Raw genomic sequence first — 16,973 nt, forward strand, 5'->3', positions numbered from 1 at the left:
TGTCATGGACAGATCATCACCTGGTGGGGTCTAGTTTGACTGCTCCGTCTGCCCTCTGCAGGGGTGGTGGGCCGATTAAGATGGTCTGCCCCCGGAGGCTTATGGATCCGCTTGGATTTCAGACGGCCCTTGGGGAGTTTCCAGTGTCCAGAGCTGGTGACCCTGTTGAGGCCTTGGTTGATCTCTGGAATGGAGAGATGGCCCGGGCTGTTGACACGGTTGCCCCCAAGCGCCCTCTCCGGCTTGGTGGAGCCCATTCTGCTCCTTGGTTTTCCTCGGAGCTTAGGGTGATGAAGCAACTCGGGCGACGGCTGGAGCGACGCTGGAGGAAGAGTCGTCACGAATCCGACCGAACACGGGCTAGAGCCCATTTTAGGGACTACGCCGTGGCGGTGGGGGCGGCGAAGAAATGCTTTTTCTCCGCCTCCATTGTGTCTGCTCAGTGCAGACAAACAGAGCTGTTTCATGTGGTGAAAACCTTGCTCCACACATCCCCCCGGACAATGGGGGAGGAGTCATCTACGGCTCTTTGTGATCAGTTTGCGTGTCACTTTGCAGATAAAGTTGCTTGCATCCGTGCTGACCTGGACTCCAGAGTTTTGGCAGTTCCGGCAGATGTGCCTTTGGTACCATCTGGTCCCGTTGTGTTGGATTCTTTTCGGTTGGTGCGGCCTGAGGATGTGGACAAGATCCTGGGCAGTGTGCAGGCGACTTCGTGCGCTCTTGACCCTTGCCCTTCATTGCTAATAAAAGCTGCCAAGGAGGGGACAGGCAGATGGCTGGAGGTGATCGTTAATGCTTCATTGAGGGAGGGCAGGATGCCATCGTGCCTCAAGGAGGTGGTGGTAAGACCACTATTAAAAAAGCCCTCCCTTGATCCCTCCAACATGGACAACTATAGACCTGTGTCTAACCTTCCCTTTCTGGGCAAGGTGATGGAGCGTTTGGTGGCGTCCCAGCTGCAGAGGGTCTTGGATGATACGGATTATCTGGACCCTTTTCAATCTGGCTTCCGCCCCGGGTATGGGACTGAGACTGCCTTGGTCGCTCTAGTGGATGACCTACGCCGGGAACTAGACAGGGGGAGTGCGTCCCTGTTGGTTCTGCTGGACCTCTTGGTGGCGTTCGATACCATCGACCATGGTATCCTCCTGGGCCACCTCTCGAGTATGGGGATCGGAGGCACTGCGTTGCAGTGGTTCCGGTCCTTTCTTGAGGGGAGGGTCCAGAAGGTGGTGCTGGGGGACTACTGCTCGGCCCCGTGGCTGTTGGCCTGTGGGGTCCCGCAGGGATCGGTCTTGTCCCCCATGCTGTTTAACATCTACATGAAGCCGCTGGGAGAGGTCATCTGGGGATTTGGACTGAGTTGTCAGCAATATGTGGATGACACTCATCTCTATCTCTCCTCGTCATCTGATCCTAGGGAGGCGGTGGATGTCCTGAATCGGGGACTGGAGGCCGTGATGGGTTGGATGTGGGCTAACAAACTGAAATTGAATCCGGATAAGACGGAGGTACTGTTGGTCAGTAGGAGAGCCGATCGGGATGAGGCGATTCTACCGTTCTGGATGGGGTTGCACTCCCCTTGAAAGAGCAAGTACGCAGCTTGGGGGTACTGCTGGACCCGGCTCTGCTTTTGGAAGCTCAGGTGGAGGCGATGGCCAAGGGTGCCTTTGCACGGCTTCGGCTGGTGCGCCAGCTGTGTCCCTTTCTCGAGAAGGTAGATCTGGCCACAGTTATCCACGCCTTAGTCATGTCGCGGCTGGATTACTGTAACGCGCTCTACGTGGGGCTGCCCTTGAAGAATATCCAGAAACTGCAGCTAGTGCAAAACGCGGCAGCGAGGGTGTTATCCGGAGCTGCCCGTTGGGAACATATCACCCCCATTTTGAAAGAGCTGCACTGGCTGCCGGTTCGTTTCCAGGTCCAATTCAAGGTGCTGGTTTTGGCCTTTAAAGCCCTTAACGGTTTGGGCCCGGTGTATTTGAGGGACCGCCTGCTCCCAAGGGTTGCTGCCCGCTTGACAAGGACATCTGAGGGGGCCCTGCTCCGGGTGCTGACAATGAGGGAGGCCCGGCTGTCGTGCACTCGGGACAGGGCCTTCTCTGTTGCTGCCCCCAGACTCTGGAATGCTCTCCCAGTGGCCATTCGTTCCTCAGACGCCATCATGGCTTTTAGAAAGCTTTTAAAGACTTGGCTTTTTACCCAGGCTTTTACATAATCGTTTTTACTGCAGCTTCTCTGTGTTTTTATCTGTTATTTGCTGTTCTATTTTTATGCTTGTTTTATATGTTTTTAGCTTGATGTTTTTATTGCTTTTATTGTATGTTTTAATTTTTGTAAACCGCCTTGGGGTTTTCTTTTAACGAAAGGCGGTATAGAAATATAAAAATAAATAAATAAATAAATAAAATAAAAAATAAAAGCTGCCAGAGATGGGAAGGCTCTTATTTCACTAGGGAGCGCATTCTAAAGCCTCGGGGCAGCAATAGAGAAGGTCCGTCCCTGAGTAGCCACCAGATGAGGTGGTGGCAAATGCAGACAGACCTCTCCTGATGATCTCAATAATATTATATCAATAATATTTTTCTCTTTTATTTACAAAATGATATTTCACATAAATATGCTTACCACTCTGTGTAACCTCTCACATTGTGACAAAATAATGCAGCTTTGATTGCATGTATACATTATAGTAGGCTTCAATGCAACTACAGGTGGACCTTGCGATACGCAGATTCACCACCTGCGGTTTCATGTATCTGTGGCCGGGTGTTTGACACCCGACTTTGGCATATGCATTTTAAAAACCAGCCCACAAGTGGTTAATTCCACGTATGCATGGGTGAGAGGCAGATGGAAATTACCATGCAGGTTATTTCCAGCCACCATTTTGTGAAACGTAGGCATTTTATGGCTCATTTACTTGAAAATTCCCACAATGAATCATGGGGAAATGCTAAAAGAAGAGGACTATTTCCGACTTCTGGGGGGCATTGCTGAATTGTTGGGGGGCATTGCTGAATGGTAGGGCACTATTTTACTTTTTAAAAATTCTCCCCCCATTTTTTTGGCAATTTGAAAGCTTTTGGTAACCTTACCCCTGCGATCCCATTGCCCAAATGACTCCATATTCAGTTTCCATATCAGCAGTAATTGTAGAAAATTGAAACCCCAGGAATACCGAGATTCTCCTGTACTAAAAAAATGTTCTAGAAGTTTATGCAACCAAATGACCTCTTGACAAGCTTGTGCCATGGATATATACTCAGCTTTGGTTGAAGATAAAGTTACAATAGATTGTTTCTTGCCCAGCCATGAGATTGCTCCTCCTCCATAGGAAAAATTCATTACCACTAGTTGACTTCCTGTCATCTCTGTCTTCAGCCCAGTTGGCATCCATGATTCTTACCAACTTGGGTTACTCACATGCTGGCAGTGCTAATTCCAGATCTGTTGTGCCCTTTAAATACTGTGCAATTCTTTAAAGTACAATCCAGCCCTTCTTTGTTAGTGAATTCATTTTCCTACACAATATTCCAACTGCTGCTGCAATATGTAATGAATAGTAACTTTCCAATTTCCATTCTGTAGTTTTCATTGCTTTGCAGAGACTCATTGGATTCCTTCTCCTAAGAAACTGACTTCCATTGGAGTACTCATCTCCTTTGCCTCTGTTAAACAAAAATACTCAATTAATTTTATTATTATTTGCCTCTGACTGAGTGCAAAACTTCCATCATCTAATCTTTTTATTTGTATCCCAAGATAAGATATTTCACCCAAATCTTTAATTTATGTTCATAGTTTTGCTGGTTGCATTTCAAAAACAACCAAGGAACCTTGCTAGGAATACTGTGACGTCCACACTCGGGTTGATGGTGTGGTGAAAGTTATTGAAGTTCTGAAGGAATTTCGCAAGGGCTCATGTGTCCAAATGATGAAGATGTCATTGATGTATCTTGGGTAGAGTAGTGGCTTTTGGGGACAGGAGCTGGCTTGTTCTAAGTCAGCTATGAATAAGTTTGCTAAAATATATGCTTTCAGTTTATCTGTTGCCTACTCTTTCCCTAGGGAAAAAGAAAGAGGGAAGAGGATAGTGAAAAACTGCCTTTTCCATAGACAGATAATGTGGAGAATTGCTATAGCTTCTTTCAATAGATGTGAAACTGTGAAAAATAAATCACAGTTCTATATCCTGCATTTTTTATTTCCCACTTGGTGTTACAAGGATGCCATCTTTGATGTCAGGCGTCTACCTATAATCTTTATCGGCTGCTCTTATATTGTAATGTGATGAAGTCTGCCTGTTGAGGGGAGGAGAGAGATAAAAGAGAAATGTTCTCCCTCTCTAAGTTTACCTTCTTGACACTTGATGTTCTTTTAACTTGGAAAAGAATGAAAGGAAAGTGAACCCCTCCTCTTCCAATGTAATTATTCCAGTGTTTACTTTCTCCTATCTTCTGGATTCTGCTTTTGATCTACAGGCAGCCCTTTAAATCTTGTAAGCCTATTGACATTTAAAATGGGCTGGAATTTTTTAGGTTGGTAAGAACGTTTTCACCACATACCGCACAACCATTTTTTAAAATTATTATTATTATTATTATTATTATTATTATTATTATTATTATTAATATTATTAATATTATTAATATTATTATTAATATTATTATTAATATTATTATTAATATTATTATTATTATTATTATTATTATTATTATTATTATTATTATTAATATTAATATTATTATTATTTCGATTTCTATACCGCCCTTCCAAAAATGGCTCAGGGCGGTTTACAAAGAGAAATAAAACAAATAAGATGGCTCCCTGTCCCCAAAGGGCTCACATTCTAAAAAGAAACATAGGACACACACCAGCAACAGTCACTGGAAGTACTGTGCTGGGGGGTGGATAGGGCCAGTTACTCTCCCCCTGCTAAATAAAGAGAATCACCATGGTAAAAGGTGCCTCTTTGCCCAGTTAGCAGTTACCAAGTGTCTACTTGGCATACACTGTCCTGTTGCAAAGAGCTTCATCCGTTCCATTCAGAGCAAAACACTAGAGATAAAAGGCCCGTAGGAGGGCCTTTTCGGTGGCCGCCCCTCTTCTTTGGAATACTCCCTCCCTCAATTCATTCAGCCCCCTCCCTGGCTGCTTTTTGGCCCTTCTTAGACCCACCTGTTTCACCAGGCATTTGCCCTATCATCTTCTTCTTCTTCTTCTTCTTCTTCTTCTTGTTGTTATTGTTATTGTTGTTGTTATTGTTGTTGTTATTGTTATTATTTTACACAGTCAGACAGGTGTTATTCACTGGTTTGTTTTATCCAGACATCGAGTCCTTCCCAAGGACCTGGGATGGCTGAATTTCATTGTCAATGTTGTTGCTGTTGTTATAGATATCGTCGCAAAATATAGGCTGTTCCCAGTAAAGCTGCTTTTAGTAATTGGCTGATGGTGATTTCTGTGGCCCCTATGGTGTTGAGGTGCTCTTCAAGGTCTTTTGGAACTGCACCCAGGGCGCCAATTACCACTGGGATTATTTTGGTCTTTTTCTGCCACAGCCTTTCAATTTCAATTTGTAGATCTTTGTATTTGGTGATTTTTTCTATTTCTTTTTCTTCTGTTCTGCTATCCCCTGGTATTGCTATGTCGATTATTTTGACTTGTTTTTCTTTCTTCTCGACTACAGTGATATCTGGTGTATTGTGTGGCAGATGTTTGTCTGTTTGTAGTCGGAAGTCCCATAATATTTTTACATCTTCATTTTCTTCAACTTCTTCAATTGTATGGTCCCACCAATTTTTGGCTACAGGTAGCTTGTATTTTTTGCAGATGTTCCAGTGTATCATCCCTGCTACTTTGTCATGCCTTTAGTATTATTATTTTTTTCTTGTTTACACAGTCAGACAGGTGTTATTGACTGGTTTGTTTTATCCAGACATCGAGTCCTTCCCAAGGACCTGGGATGGCTGAATTTTATTGTCAGTTGTTATAGATATTGTCGCAGAATATAGACTAAGAGAGTCACACTTCCTCTGTCAATTCCCAATTGGAGATCATCCATCAGGCCAACCAAGGCAGTCTCCACCTCATAGCCTGCCTGAAAGCCAGTTTGAAATGGGTCAGGATAATCAGTTTTCTCCAAGACTGTCTGGAGCTGGGAGGCCACCACCCTCTCAATCACCTTGCCCAACCACTTGGAAGGTTGGAGACAGGCCTGTAATTATTTAACTCTGAGGGATCCAGGGCAGGCTTCTTCAGAAGTGGTCTAATAATTGCCTCCTTAAGGCATGGAAGCATCCTGCCCTCCCTCAGAGAAGCATTTATAATCTCTACCAGGCCTTCTACAACAACCCCCCTGCCAGATAGTATAAGCCATGTCAGGCAAGGGTCAAGAGGACAGGTGGTGGGCTGCACCATTCTGATCAGCTTGTCCACATCCTCAGGAGTCACAAACTGGAACTGCTCCAACCTAACCACATGAGGAGTTGCTGGACATCTCCACATCAGACACTGAAGTAATTGTGTATGCATGCAGAGGCCCATTAGGCATCCATGGCGGCCTCCAAAATGGCCACCGCAATGGGAGTGAGGCCCAGAATGGACAGAAGAGCGCCTGGAATGCGGGGGGGGGGGATTTGGAGGAGGCACCTCTAAAGGTCCCCTGCAGCCATGCTAGTGACCCCCGGAGGGGATACGTAACTAAAAAACAAAACAGCTTTTTAAATTCATGAACAACCTTGAACAGCCGGGGGTGTTTGATCCAGTGCTGAACCAAACCTGGGGGTGCTTGGTCCGGCACCAGACTGTAGAACTGCGCAGGCAGCCTGTTTTAAAGAGCAATCCAGCAGCAATTGGGATATATTAGAAAGCAGTGAGCCAATAAGAACTAGGGATCTGCGAACAATTCGAGGGGGGTTCGGTTCTATGTCAAACTGGTTCAGTTCAATGGTTTGACGGTTCCAGGGTAGAACCAAAACACACACACACCCTGCTTGGTCTGACCTTGGACTGAACCACCCCCCAACAGTTTGGGGGGTTTTGTGGTTTTTTGGGGGGGGGAATGTGTGTGTGTGTGTGTGTGTGTGTGTACACACACACACACACACCCGTGGGGGGGGGATCTGTGACATCACTGCCACGGCCCGTTCGGCCGTATGGTGGTGCGGCTGCCATTTGGTCCACTTCACACATGCACAAGTGTTTTTAAAAAAATAAAATGGCCACCGCACATGCATGAATGGACTCTGTGAGGCCCTGGGCCATGCCAAGTCTTGCAGAGGCCATTTGTGCATGCGTGGCGGCAGGCAAAATGGTCACCGCGCCACCATATGGAGGCCCAAACAGGTCAGAAAGTGTGGCCAAATGGGCCATGGTGGTGATGTCCAAGGCCACCAGGGGAGGGGGAACCTTTGTGGACACCCCCATGGCCTAGAGGAAGCCCCCCCGAAGGGGCTAAAGGTAAAAAATAAAAATAAAATTTTTTAACCTAGCTGGGGGGCGGGGTTCTAAGCAGTGCTGGACCAAACTGGTCTAGTCAGATTCGAGACCAGTCCAGACTCGAACTGAATCGGGCCAGCTGGTTCTGTGCACATTCCTAGTAAGAACCTTAGAGAAGCAAAAAGGAGACCAAGTCTCACGGTGCTGTGAATCATTTATTGAAGCCCAACGTGTTTCAGACTCAGAGGCCTTCTTCGGGGCAATAATTTGTAATATTTCAAAGAGACCTTGAGCAAGTAGTTTTTGCATTCTTACAAGCAGTGTGTTTTAATTGTTCTAGCAGCCAGCAAGTATGCATAATTCTTCAGGAAATTTATGAATTACAAAATAGAAAGCTTGACTGAAATCAGTTCCTTTTGCATGTGATAGAGTGGGCATGTGCCTTCCCTTCTCCCTCTTGTGTTGTGTGAAATAAAATGCCGATTATTACAGATGGTATGTGGTGGGAAGGAAGGTTATGTGCCTCATAAGAAGCGACATGACACCCCAGGAATGTGTGGATGGTACCTTTCTTTTTTTAGGGCAGTTTCACATAATCGCTGTCAAGTCAGTAAGCTAGGAACCAGAATGCCAAGGACCTTTACACACAGCAGGGTTTACCATGAGTTTACTGGGAGGCTTTACTGCAAACTTAAAGTTGTCCCCCAAAAAGACACTGGATATAAATTGGGCTACACTCTCAACGCACAGTGAAAAACCTGGATTGTGTGTGAACTACTCCTTGATAACTCACAGGGACTTTGGGGTAAATCTGGCTGATGTGTGTATGCACTCCCTCCATTCTGGAGGATATGCAAGTTAAAGGGCTTTAAAAGTCCCATGTAAAAAACTTCCTGGTGAATTTGGTACAGGAACCAGACTTGAACAGGTTCAGACATTACACCTCCTGGGCTTACTGACTTGGTCGTATTTGTGTGAAGCTTCCCTTAGTTAAACAATTCTATCGAGGGTTTAAGCCATTTTTCCTGTTGAATTAGGGAAGCCTTCCACTAACAAGTTAGATATCCACTAAAGCATATGTTTCAATATAACTAAAACAATTGCAATGTTGTGATGTTTCTCTCCCTCCTCCCTTACAGGATCTATGTTTACTCTTAAAGTGCAAGTCAATGATATCATCAGTCATCAATATCTACGCCAAGCAGTTGTGGAAGTCTTCGTCAACTACACAAAAACAAATTCCACTCTAACTGGAAATAATGGAGCAGTATTGATTCAGGTTCCCTATCAACTAGGTCTAAGTTTAACAATTGCATCTTATAAAGATGGTTATATGTTAACACCTTTGCCTTGGAAGACAGGAAGAATGCCAAGTAAGTAAGCCTTCTTTTAAAAAAAATCGATAGTTGAACAATTGCACTTGAACTTTCTCCTTTCCTTGACTAATCCATCAAAAGAATGTGACTTAATGAAGCTATTCAAAGTAGGTCATGCCTGTACAGGAGTGTAAAGTTGAATGCAAGATGTTTTGAAATTGAAATAAAGTTATCTCAAATGAAACTCAGAAAATGTTTTAATTATTGAGATCTACAGTGAGTATATGCAAATTATCTTGAAAGAGGCCTGAAAAGCTACTGCAGCATCTAAGAATCAAAATGAATGATGTAATATCTTAAATTGTGATCATGTTTTCCATGGTTCAGGAAAGTTACAGTTCTTGTCCTGTACTCCTGCTAAGAATATTGGCTTTAGCCCCTTATTTGTTGTTATCTTAAACTTTGTAGATCTTATTTTTGAATAAATGAAAAACATATGTATGCCTTATTTCTCTTCCGTTTCTATGGCTTTTCAACATAACAAGGTAAGTAAGCTAAAATAAAAATCCATAACATAAATTGATACATAAGAAAGAGCAACTCGGAGGGGGGATGGGTAAGGGGGCACAAACATACAATTCTGATATGTAGGCTTCCAAGAATTTAACAAAATCCACACCAGTGTTGCCACATTGCTAATATCTATCCAGAGTTCTCTGATAATTGTTCTTAATTGAGGCATGTACACAACTATAGATAAAAACTATACAAACTGAAGTTGAAAAATTTGTAAACTGTGTTTTCAATAGTGTCCCACTAGCCATGAAACACCTCAAAGTGGGTTCTGAAAAGTTTGTTTGTGTATTATTGCATTTCTATACTGCCTAAATGTTTGGTGTCTAGGCAGAGTACAAAATAAACAATAAAAAAAAGTTATAGAAGTAGCAGAATAATAGTCCCCAGAACACCATCCCACCAGTGGCTGTTGCTGGTGCCTATCTTATGTTTCTTTTTCAGATTGTGAGCCCTTTGGGGACAGGAGGCCATTTTATTTCTTTTTCTTTTTTTGTTACTTTGTTAATTTGTTTATATCTATGTAAACTACTTTGGAACGTTTTATTGAAAAGCAGTATATTAGTTGCATTAGACATAATAGTAATGTGTGCAAGGATTCAGCTCTCTAATGATTCAAATAATAGAGAGTGAAAGAAATGGAATATCATCCACACTGAATCCAAATATGTAAAATTGATTCTTTTTCCAGATAAAATACTTGGTTCACCTTTGTTTCCACCTGTTTTCCTTCTGTGCCTAAAATTACCACTCTCCCAAATAGTAGCCTTGTTCCTAGCTTTTTTCCTTGCGATATGTACCTGTATAGTAATATATCTTTTGTTTTATCTCCCACAGTATATTCATCTGTCACACTTTCACTGTTCCCCCAAAGCCAAGCAAATATATGGCTATTTGATGATACAATTTTAATAACTGGGAAACTATCTGGTAAGTAGCAAGAGTAAATAGATTGTAAATCATTTTCTCTTAAGGCAATGTGTGGTGGTTGTTTGGATGCATACAGTTTCATCTTTGTGTCATTGTGAGTAGTACCAAGAGTTACTGGGTATTTTGTAAGAGACTTTTCAATCTAACACAAAATAACTGAGATGCTATTGGGGATGCACAGACTGGATTCTGATGCTGAAGATAAATTTTGCACAAGTTGGCTGTCAGAATTAAAAGTGGTCATAGTACCAAAAACAGATTAAATTATTTCCCATACAGTAGTTCCTTAAGTTAATTTGTCATATTCTAGATTCTGACTCCCCCCCCCATTAAATTCACTTCATGTATAGCAACAGTACCTGAATATTCCAAAATATAAATGACTCATAGGTGGTGGGAGGTTGTGTTTCTTGTTTGAACATGAGTTTCTCAAGGATGCTGCCAAGCAAAAGTGCTAATTATCTGAATGATTTAACTTCTTCAGCTAAATCGCAGACTTAGTATTTTTCCTCTCTTTCAGATGCCAAATCTCAACCAAGTGTTCAGTTTCCAAAATATTTAATTAAACTTCCTCTGAACCATCATATTACAAATGTAACAGCCTACCTTACAGTGCCACAACAGTTTTTGAAAGTGGACCATTTTCTCTATACAACAGGAATTCTTCTAAATAAGTCAGGTATGTTTGATTTACCACTAGCTTATGAGGATGCATAATTCTTACTTGGTGTGCCTAGAAAAGACCTGCTGCACCTGGGATGCAAGAATTCACCTTAGCACGAATCCCTCAAATGGGTCCTTTGAAGCATGTGTGCCAGGTGTTGCTCATTTTTTATGGGAGTCTTAAGTGACTCCCATCAAAAATGAGCAACACCTGGCACACATGCTTCAAATAATATAATATATATATATTCACATATAATCTTGTTTGTAGCTGAGCAATGCTTGAGTGAGATGTTCAGCAGAGTGTAATGTGCCATTCTCCATGGGACTTGGTACCACGTCAGATATTCTCCGTTTGTGAACACATGTGTGACTGCTCTCCACATTGTAGTCTCTTTGCACCTGTAAATTGGAATCATTCTCTCTGATTTGCTAGCAAACATGTGAAGGGACATGCAAATATGGCATCTGTGTAGGGCACATAGAAATCAGGGAGCCAGTGTGGGCTAGTGGTTAGGCCACCAGACTAAGACCAGGAAGACCCAAGTTCAAATCCCCATTCAGCCATGACAGTAAACTTAATCATGGGCTTAATCTGGGCTCTTAGATGTGCATGAACTGTGGTTCGATCTGCAGTTCAAGCACTTTAAGCAAAATTGGGCTGGGAACTTTGAGAAAAAGGAGAGCAGCTCATGCATATTCCTGCTGGGGTGGCGTGCATCCCAGTAACCCGCCACCCCCCGCATGCGCTGTTCACGCAGGCGCCATTTGCATGATCAGCAACAGTGTGTGCTGGCATCATGTGGGGGGTTATTGGGATGCACACCACCCTAGCAGGAATATGCATGAAGAGGACCTGCTCTCCTTTTTCTTAAAGTTCCCGGCCCAATTTTCCTAAAAGAGCTCAAACCGCAGTTTGTGCACATCCCTACTCAGAGGAGGAGCAGGATATAAATCAAGTAAATAAATGAATATCTGACGCAGGACTGTGCATGAAAGCTCTGCCAGTTGCCCTTCTGTGCATTCCGCTGAGTACGCCATCTCTTTCGGAAAGCCCGTCTGGGCTACCCATGCCCGTCTGCCTCTGCATCCCCCACCAAAGTGTCCTGGGAATGGTCCTTTGAGGGAGGTGGTCAGAATTTTGTATTGGAGAGCCCAGTGCCCCTTACAGAACATTGTTTCCGGAATCCCTTGGGAAGAAGGGATGCCAGTTAAACCACTTCAAGACTCTGCTTTAGATGTGCCCAGTGAGCACTCCCTCACTGATACAAAACCGCTGTGGTTTTTGCTTAATTTGCTACAGGATGCAAGTCCTTGAGTTTCTTCAGCTGCCCAGCTGTATATCAAACCCAGGCCAGGGCATTGTCATCTTAGATGTGTTGATATGAAGACTTCAAGTGATAATTTCTCCATCTCCTTATTTACTGGTCTGAACCAGTTGTTAATCCTTAGTTCCATGGGTGGTGGTGGTGGTGTTAGTAGTAGTAATAATAATGTCGATTGAGGCCTTTGGAATAAATATTATTTTACGGTAATGAGTCTTTGAGTATGGTCAGAAACGGCACCTGCAACATTGCCTGACATAGAGGAGGCACTGCAGCCGTCCACTAGCATGTCTTGGAGAGCCAGGGGCCCAGTATGCAGCACTGGAGACCAACCGTTGCCACTAGATTAAAGGATCTTGAGTTTTCAGCAGTTGGAATAAACTATGCCCTGGAACCATGTTACGAGGTGTGACTGCAGTCCTACAGAATTGTAGTTGCCTGAGGTTGTCCTTTGTCAACTCTAAAGGCATAGGGGAAGCATGTTGACCCCCATCTCTTTTGCCTTCTCCTAAACTGGGCATTATAGAATAGACTTTCAAAGATTTGCCTTTAGCATTAGCTACAGGGCCATTGTATACAATCTTATGCTAAAAATTCAAGATCCCAGAATAATTGTAAAGTGAAAGAAGAGTAGTACTGATACAGAGCATAAGAAGTTGCCATATACTGAGTCAAACCATTAGCCCATCTCGCTCAGTATTGTCTAGACTGAATGGCAGCGGCTTGTCCAAGGTTGCAGGCAGGAATCTCTCTCAGCCCTATCTTGGAGAAGCTGCCAGGGAGGGAACTTGCTCTTCCCAGAGTGGCTCCATCCCCTAATGGGACTATCTTACAGTGCTCACACTTCTTTCTAGTCTCCCATTCAGATGCAACCAGGGCAAACCCTGCTTAGCTAAGAGGACAAGTCATGCTTGCTACTACAAGACCAGCTCTCCTCCATCAAAGCAGATCAGCTTTGTTCTTGGTATTCTGGAACGCCATAACAAATGTTTCAGACTGCATTCTCCCTTGTCCTCAATCAGTCTGCTTGCCACAATATCCAGGGAAATATGATTTTGCTAATGAGTAATACTCATATGTTCACTGAAGCATTGGTGTCATTAGAATGGAACATTTTTCGTTTGTTTAAATACAGCTGTCCCCGCTCCTCCTTTTCCATCTCTTGCACGGACCAGCGCCATATTAACATTCAGGCAGTTTAACACACTGCGAGACCGAGAGATTAATAATGTATGCCCGCACCTTTTGCATTTGAAGAATCAGCAAATAAAGCAGCTTTCTATCTCCCCCCCGCCCCACCGAGATTTTCTTGAAATCTCTCTGATGTGTTCTTCAATTATGTATGTGTTCCTGAGAAAACAGCTTCTATCCTAGGGCAGGTGGAAATTAATTGGTACATGATTCTTGACAGATGTCTAGCAACCAACATCTGTCTGCAAAAGTTGAGTAGGATTAATAATTCTGTTTTAGTCTTTCTTTGGTGACCTCTCAGACAAGCATTAGCCCTGTGGCACAGGTGCTGAAAGCTTGTAGAAAAGGAGGACGTCTGTGTGGCAGTTTGGTAACACGACACCATAAATCACAGCATGTTCACAACATGTTGGTAAGGCATATGAGTTAGGGTTTTTTTATGGTTAAGCACAGAAGCCGTGTGTGTGTGTGTGTGTGTGTGTGTGTGTGTGTGTGGCTAATGAATATTTTAATGGATATAGTTACAATTTTTTAAATTGCATTCAGAATGTTGGGAAGGGGATGCATATTACCAAAGTGTTGTTTGGGTGTTTTACTCAACAAAATTGAAATGAGGGGTTATTTTTGCTGTTTGTAGGTCATCTCGTGTCTAAAACTTAACTGTGCAAAATGTGACCACAAATGTGAGAGAAAGATATGGGACTGTGGGTGATGCTCAGCCTCTCTAAGACCTGTGTGCATGTGTGTATGCATGCTAACCTTGTTTCATTGATCCACCCTTCCCACTTAGTGTTTCAGACAAAAATGGTAATAGTGTGGTCATTTCTGTGTTGCCAGCTTTCGAAGGTGGAAAGCCTTCTCTTTTGCATCAACAGTGCTTTCCAAGATCTTTACAATTAGTTTTTAGTGGTCCTCTGTGTCCTCTATATTGGATTTGTTTGGGAAACTGTTTCTTAATATTGTTCAGTGTGCTGTTGATCATGCACTTACCATGTTGTGTGTTCTAAAACACAAGAACAGACACCACACTGTCTTTATATAGGGATGTGTACAGTTGTATCCTGTGATTTTTCTAACATATCTTTGCCTTTGACAAATGCTGCTGCACTATTCAATTACTAAAATGTAGAGCTTGTTTTGGGTGCCTCATACCACCATCTAGTGGTGCATTTCTGTATTGCATTCACTGCTAATTGCTCTTTCTATTAGAGGCTCTGAACTTGTGGTGCAGTGACATCATGTTTGTTGAGTTATTTCTCCATTACTGTTTGTTTATAGTGGTGATTATAGTACCAGTCTGTATCAGTAGCTGGATAGTCAGAAAAATGTAATGATTTTGAAAAGCTAATTGTATCTGGATCTATGTTTGCCAGGCATTTCATCCTTTCTATATGTTTCTTTACTTGCACTTATAATTGGAGTGCTCTCCTAACCACCTTTATATCCATAATGAAAGAGAAATTTTCTTTGAAACTTCTTAATTTTCAAATTGAGCCATACACATCTTTAAAACAATGAGGTTGGATTTTTAAAGGGGGGGGGAAATAAAAGGAAAATGTAATTAAGGGATATTCAATGGAATACTGTATAAGCTGCAGTATTGATTGTAGCTGCAGGGAGGAATGTGTATGTGCTCCTTAAAAAAAAATATCTTAGAAGTCTAGAGATTTTAGTTCTGTTGAGGGAGAATGCATCTGTTTAGTGCAGGCAATAAATTGTGGCTTGGGATGCTGGGAGTTGTAGTTCAGCAACATCTGGAGGGCCGCAGTTTGAGGAAGCCTGGTTTAGTGAAACGTGATTTCTTAAAAACCATCTTGAACATTGTAGAGCATTGCTGTAGGGATGGAGGAGGACAAAGATATCTGGCACTATTTTTTTTTTTAAAGAGCCTTCTGTGTATTGATGTGCAAGTGCAACTATTATTCACCTTTTACTGTTATGCACTAGGCTTCACTCTCCACTCTTCCATTTACCAAATAGCTGCTTCCCGCTGGGTTACCTTGACTGTCTGCCACCTGTCTGTCATGGTTGGACTGCCACCACTCTGTCTTCTTGGGCTGTAGCCAGAGGCTGTAAAAGCCCACAAGAATTGTGCAGCTTCCAAGGACTTCAGAGATGCCCAGTTAAACCATAAGGCTCTAGACCAATGGATGTGGGATTGAAGATGTGAGGGTTTGATGAGAAGATGGGGTGTTTGATGCTGGGGTGCGGGGATGCTGCAACATAGGAGAGGGAGAAGATGCATGTTCTGGACCTGCCCTCTGAGAGTTGGGTCTGGAGCCTGCTGGTTTTATATTCTTCTTAGTCCTTGACTGCTCTTGGTCAGTCTTCACATCCATCAAAACTTACGTTTATAACAACCACCACCTGTCTGGGCTTGAGCCTTCAGATGTTCTCCTTTCATCCTCCCATCCTTTCAGGAGACACAGCCACTTATTTTCTGCATCCCAGGACGTTCAGATAAGTGGTTGTCACCTTTCTCTTAAGTCTTCGGGCTTGGTGGTTAGACACTTAATTGTGGAACAGCCATCACTTTTCCTTTCTGGTCTTTTGGTCACAAAGTCTGTATCAGTCTTTCGGTTTGAGGAAGGAGGGGGTCTGGGACAAGATTACAATTCTGCCGAATTGCTATATGGAACACATATGCCAGGTGTCCTGAGAAAAATGCAGTAATACATCTATCATAAGTACAAGGTTTCAGACTTCAGCTCATTATTTATCTCCATGGGGCTAATACATAAAAGTGGCTAACAAGATATCTGGAACCCTGCTAATCGAGCACTCTCATCAGGGCTTTTCACCCAGCAAAGCGATTCATAAATGTGTCAGCACGTTCAGCATCTGGTGTCCGTCATGTAGCGTAGTTGCTGAAACAGTAGTTCTGCTTTTCTCCTTTGGCATACACATTCCTCTATTCACATTTAGCATGGATAGAAGAGAGCTGTAGTCAGAGAAATGATGAAAATAAAGCTGCAAAAACTTGTGAAACCTGGGGTAGAGCATACAACGGTGGCAGCATAGCCATGAAGCCTGGGCTATGCCTAAGATTACCTTTTTAAAAAAAATCAAAAGCAAGGCATTTCATACATATCTGCAATATTAGCTTTTGTCTCCCTTCCGGGAAGAGGAAGACAAATTGGATTTTCCCAAGATCACCTTGAAAACCAGTTATGAGTACCTCCCATGGCAGGACAGAAGAACCACAGACAGCAATGGTAGTCTCAGACTGTTCCCATGTATCTGTACACAGTCTCTATAGTCTATTTTGGTGGCCCAGAGGCAGTTCAGCAAGCCATGTACCCGAGAGGGATGTGGGCTCTCTTGCACCATGGCTCTCCATCTCAGCAGCCCATCTGCCCTTCTAGCGCTGGTTAGGGAGGCTGGGGCTGAGAGTCGGGTGCAGTAGCAGCCCCATAAATCCCCATTCCCATTGAGCCTCTCTTCCTGGCGCTAGAAGCACCGATGGGCTGCAGAGAGCCATGGAGCCAGCGAGCCCAGAGCCCTCTTGGTTGTGCAGCGTGCTGTGCTG

The 16,973-nt window shown here is 43.3% G+C and overlaps 1 protein-coding gene across 2 annotated transcripts in view; it reads left to right on the forward strand.

Annotated features, from left to right (window-relative positions):
* The window catches only part of FAM171B (family with sequence similarity 171 member B), a 67,313-nt gene that overhangs the window by 35,559 nt on the left and 14,781 nt on the right, over nucleotides 1-16,973 (forward strand). For both annotated transcript variants that reach the window (XM_053271964.1, XM_053271953.1), the window contains exons 2-4: nucleotides 8,586-8,819; nucleotides 10,173-10,265; nucleotides 10,786-10,944. In XM_053271964.1, coding sequence (XP_053127939.1) covers nucleotides 8,586-8,819; nucleotides 10,173-10,265; nucleotides 10,786-10,944 — 486 coding nt within the window. The remainder of the gene's footprint in view (nucleotides 1-8,585; nucleotides 8,820-10,172; nucleotides 10,266-10,785; nucleotides 10,945-16,973) is intronic.

This window comes from Hemicordylus capensis, chromosome 1, assembly GCF_027244095.1.
Source record: "Hemicordylus capensis ecotype Gifberg chromosome 1, rHemCap1.1.pri, whole genome shotgun sequence".
In the NCBI taxonomy this organism is placed as follows: domain Eukaryota; kingdom Metazoa; phylum Chordata; class Lepidosauria; order Squamata; family Cordylidae; genus Hemicordylus; species Hemicordylus capensis.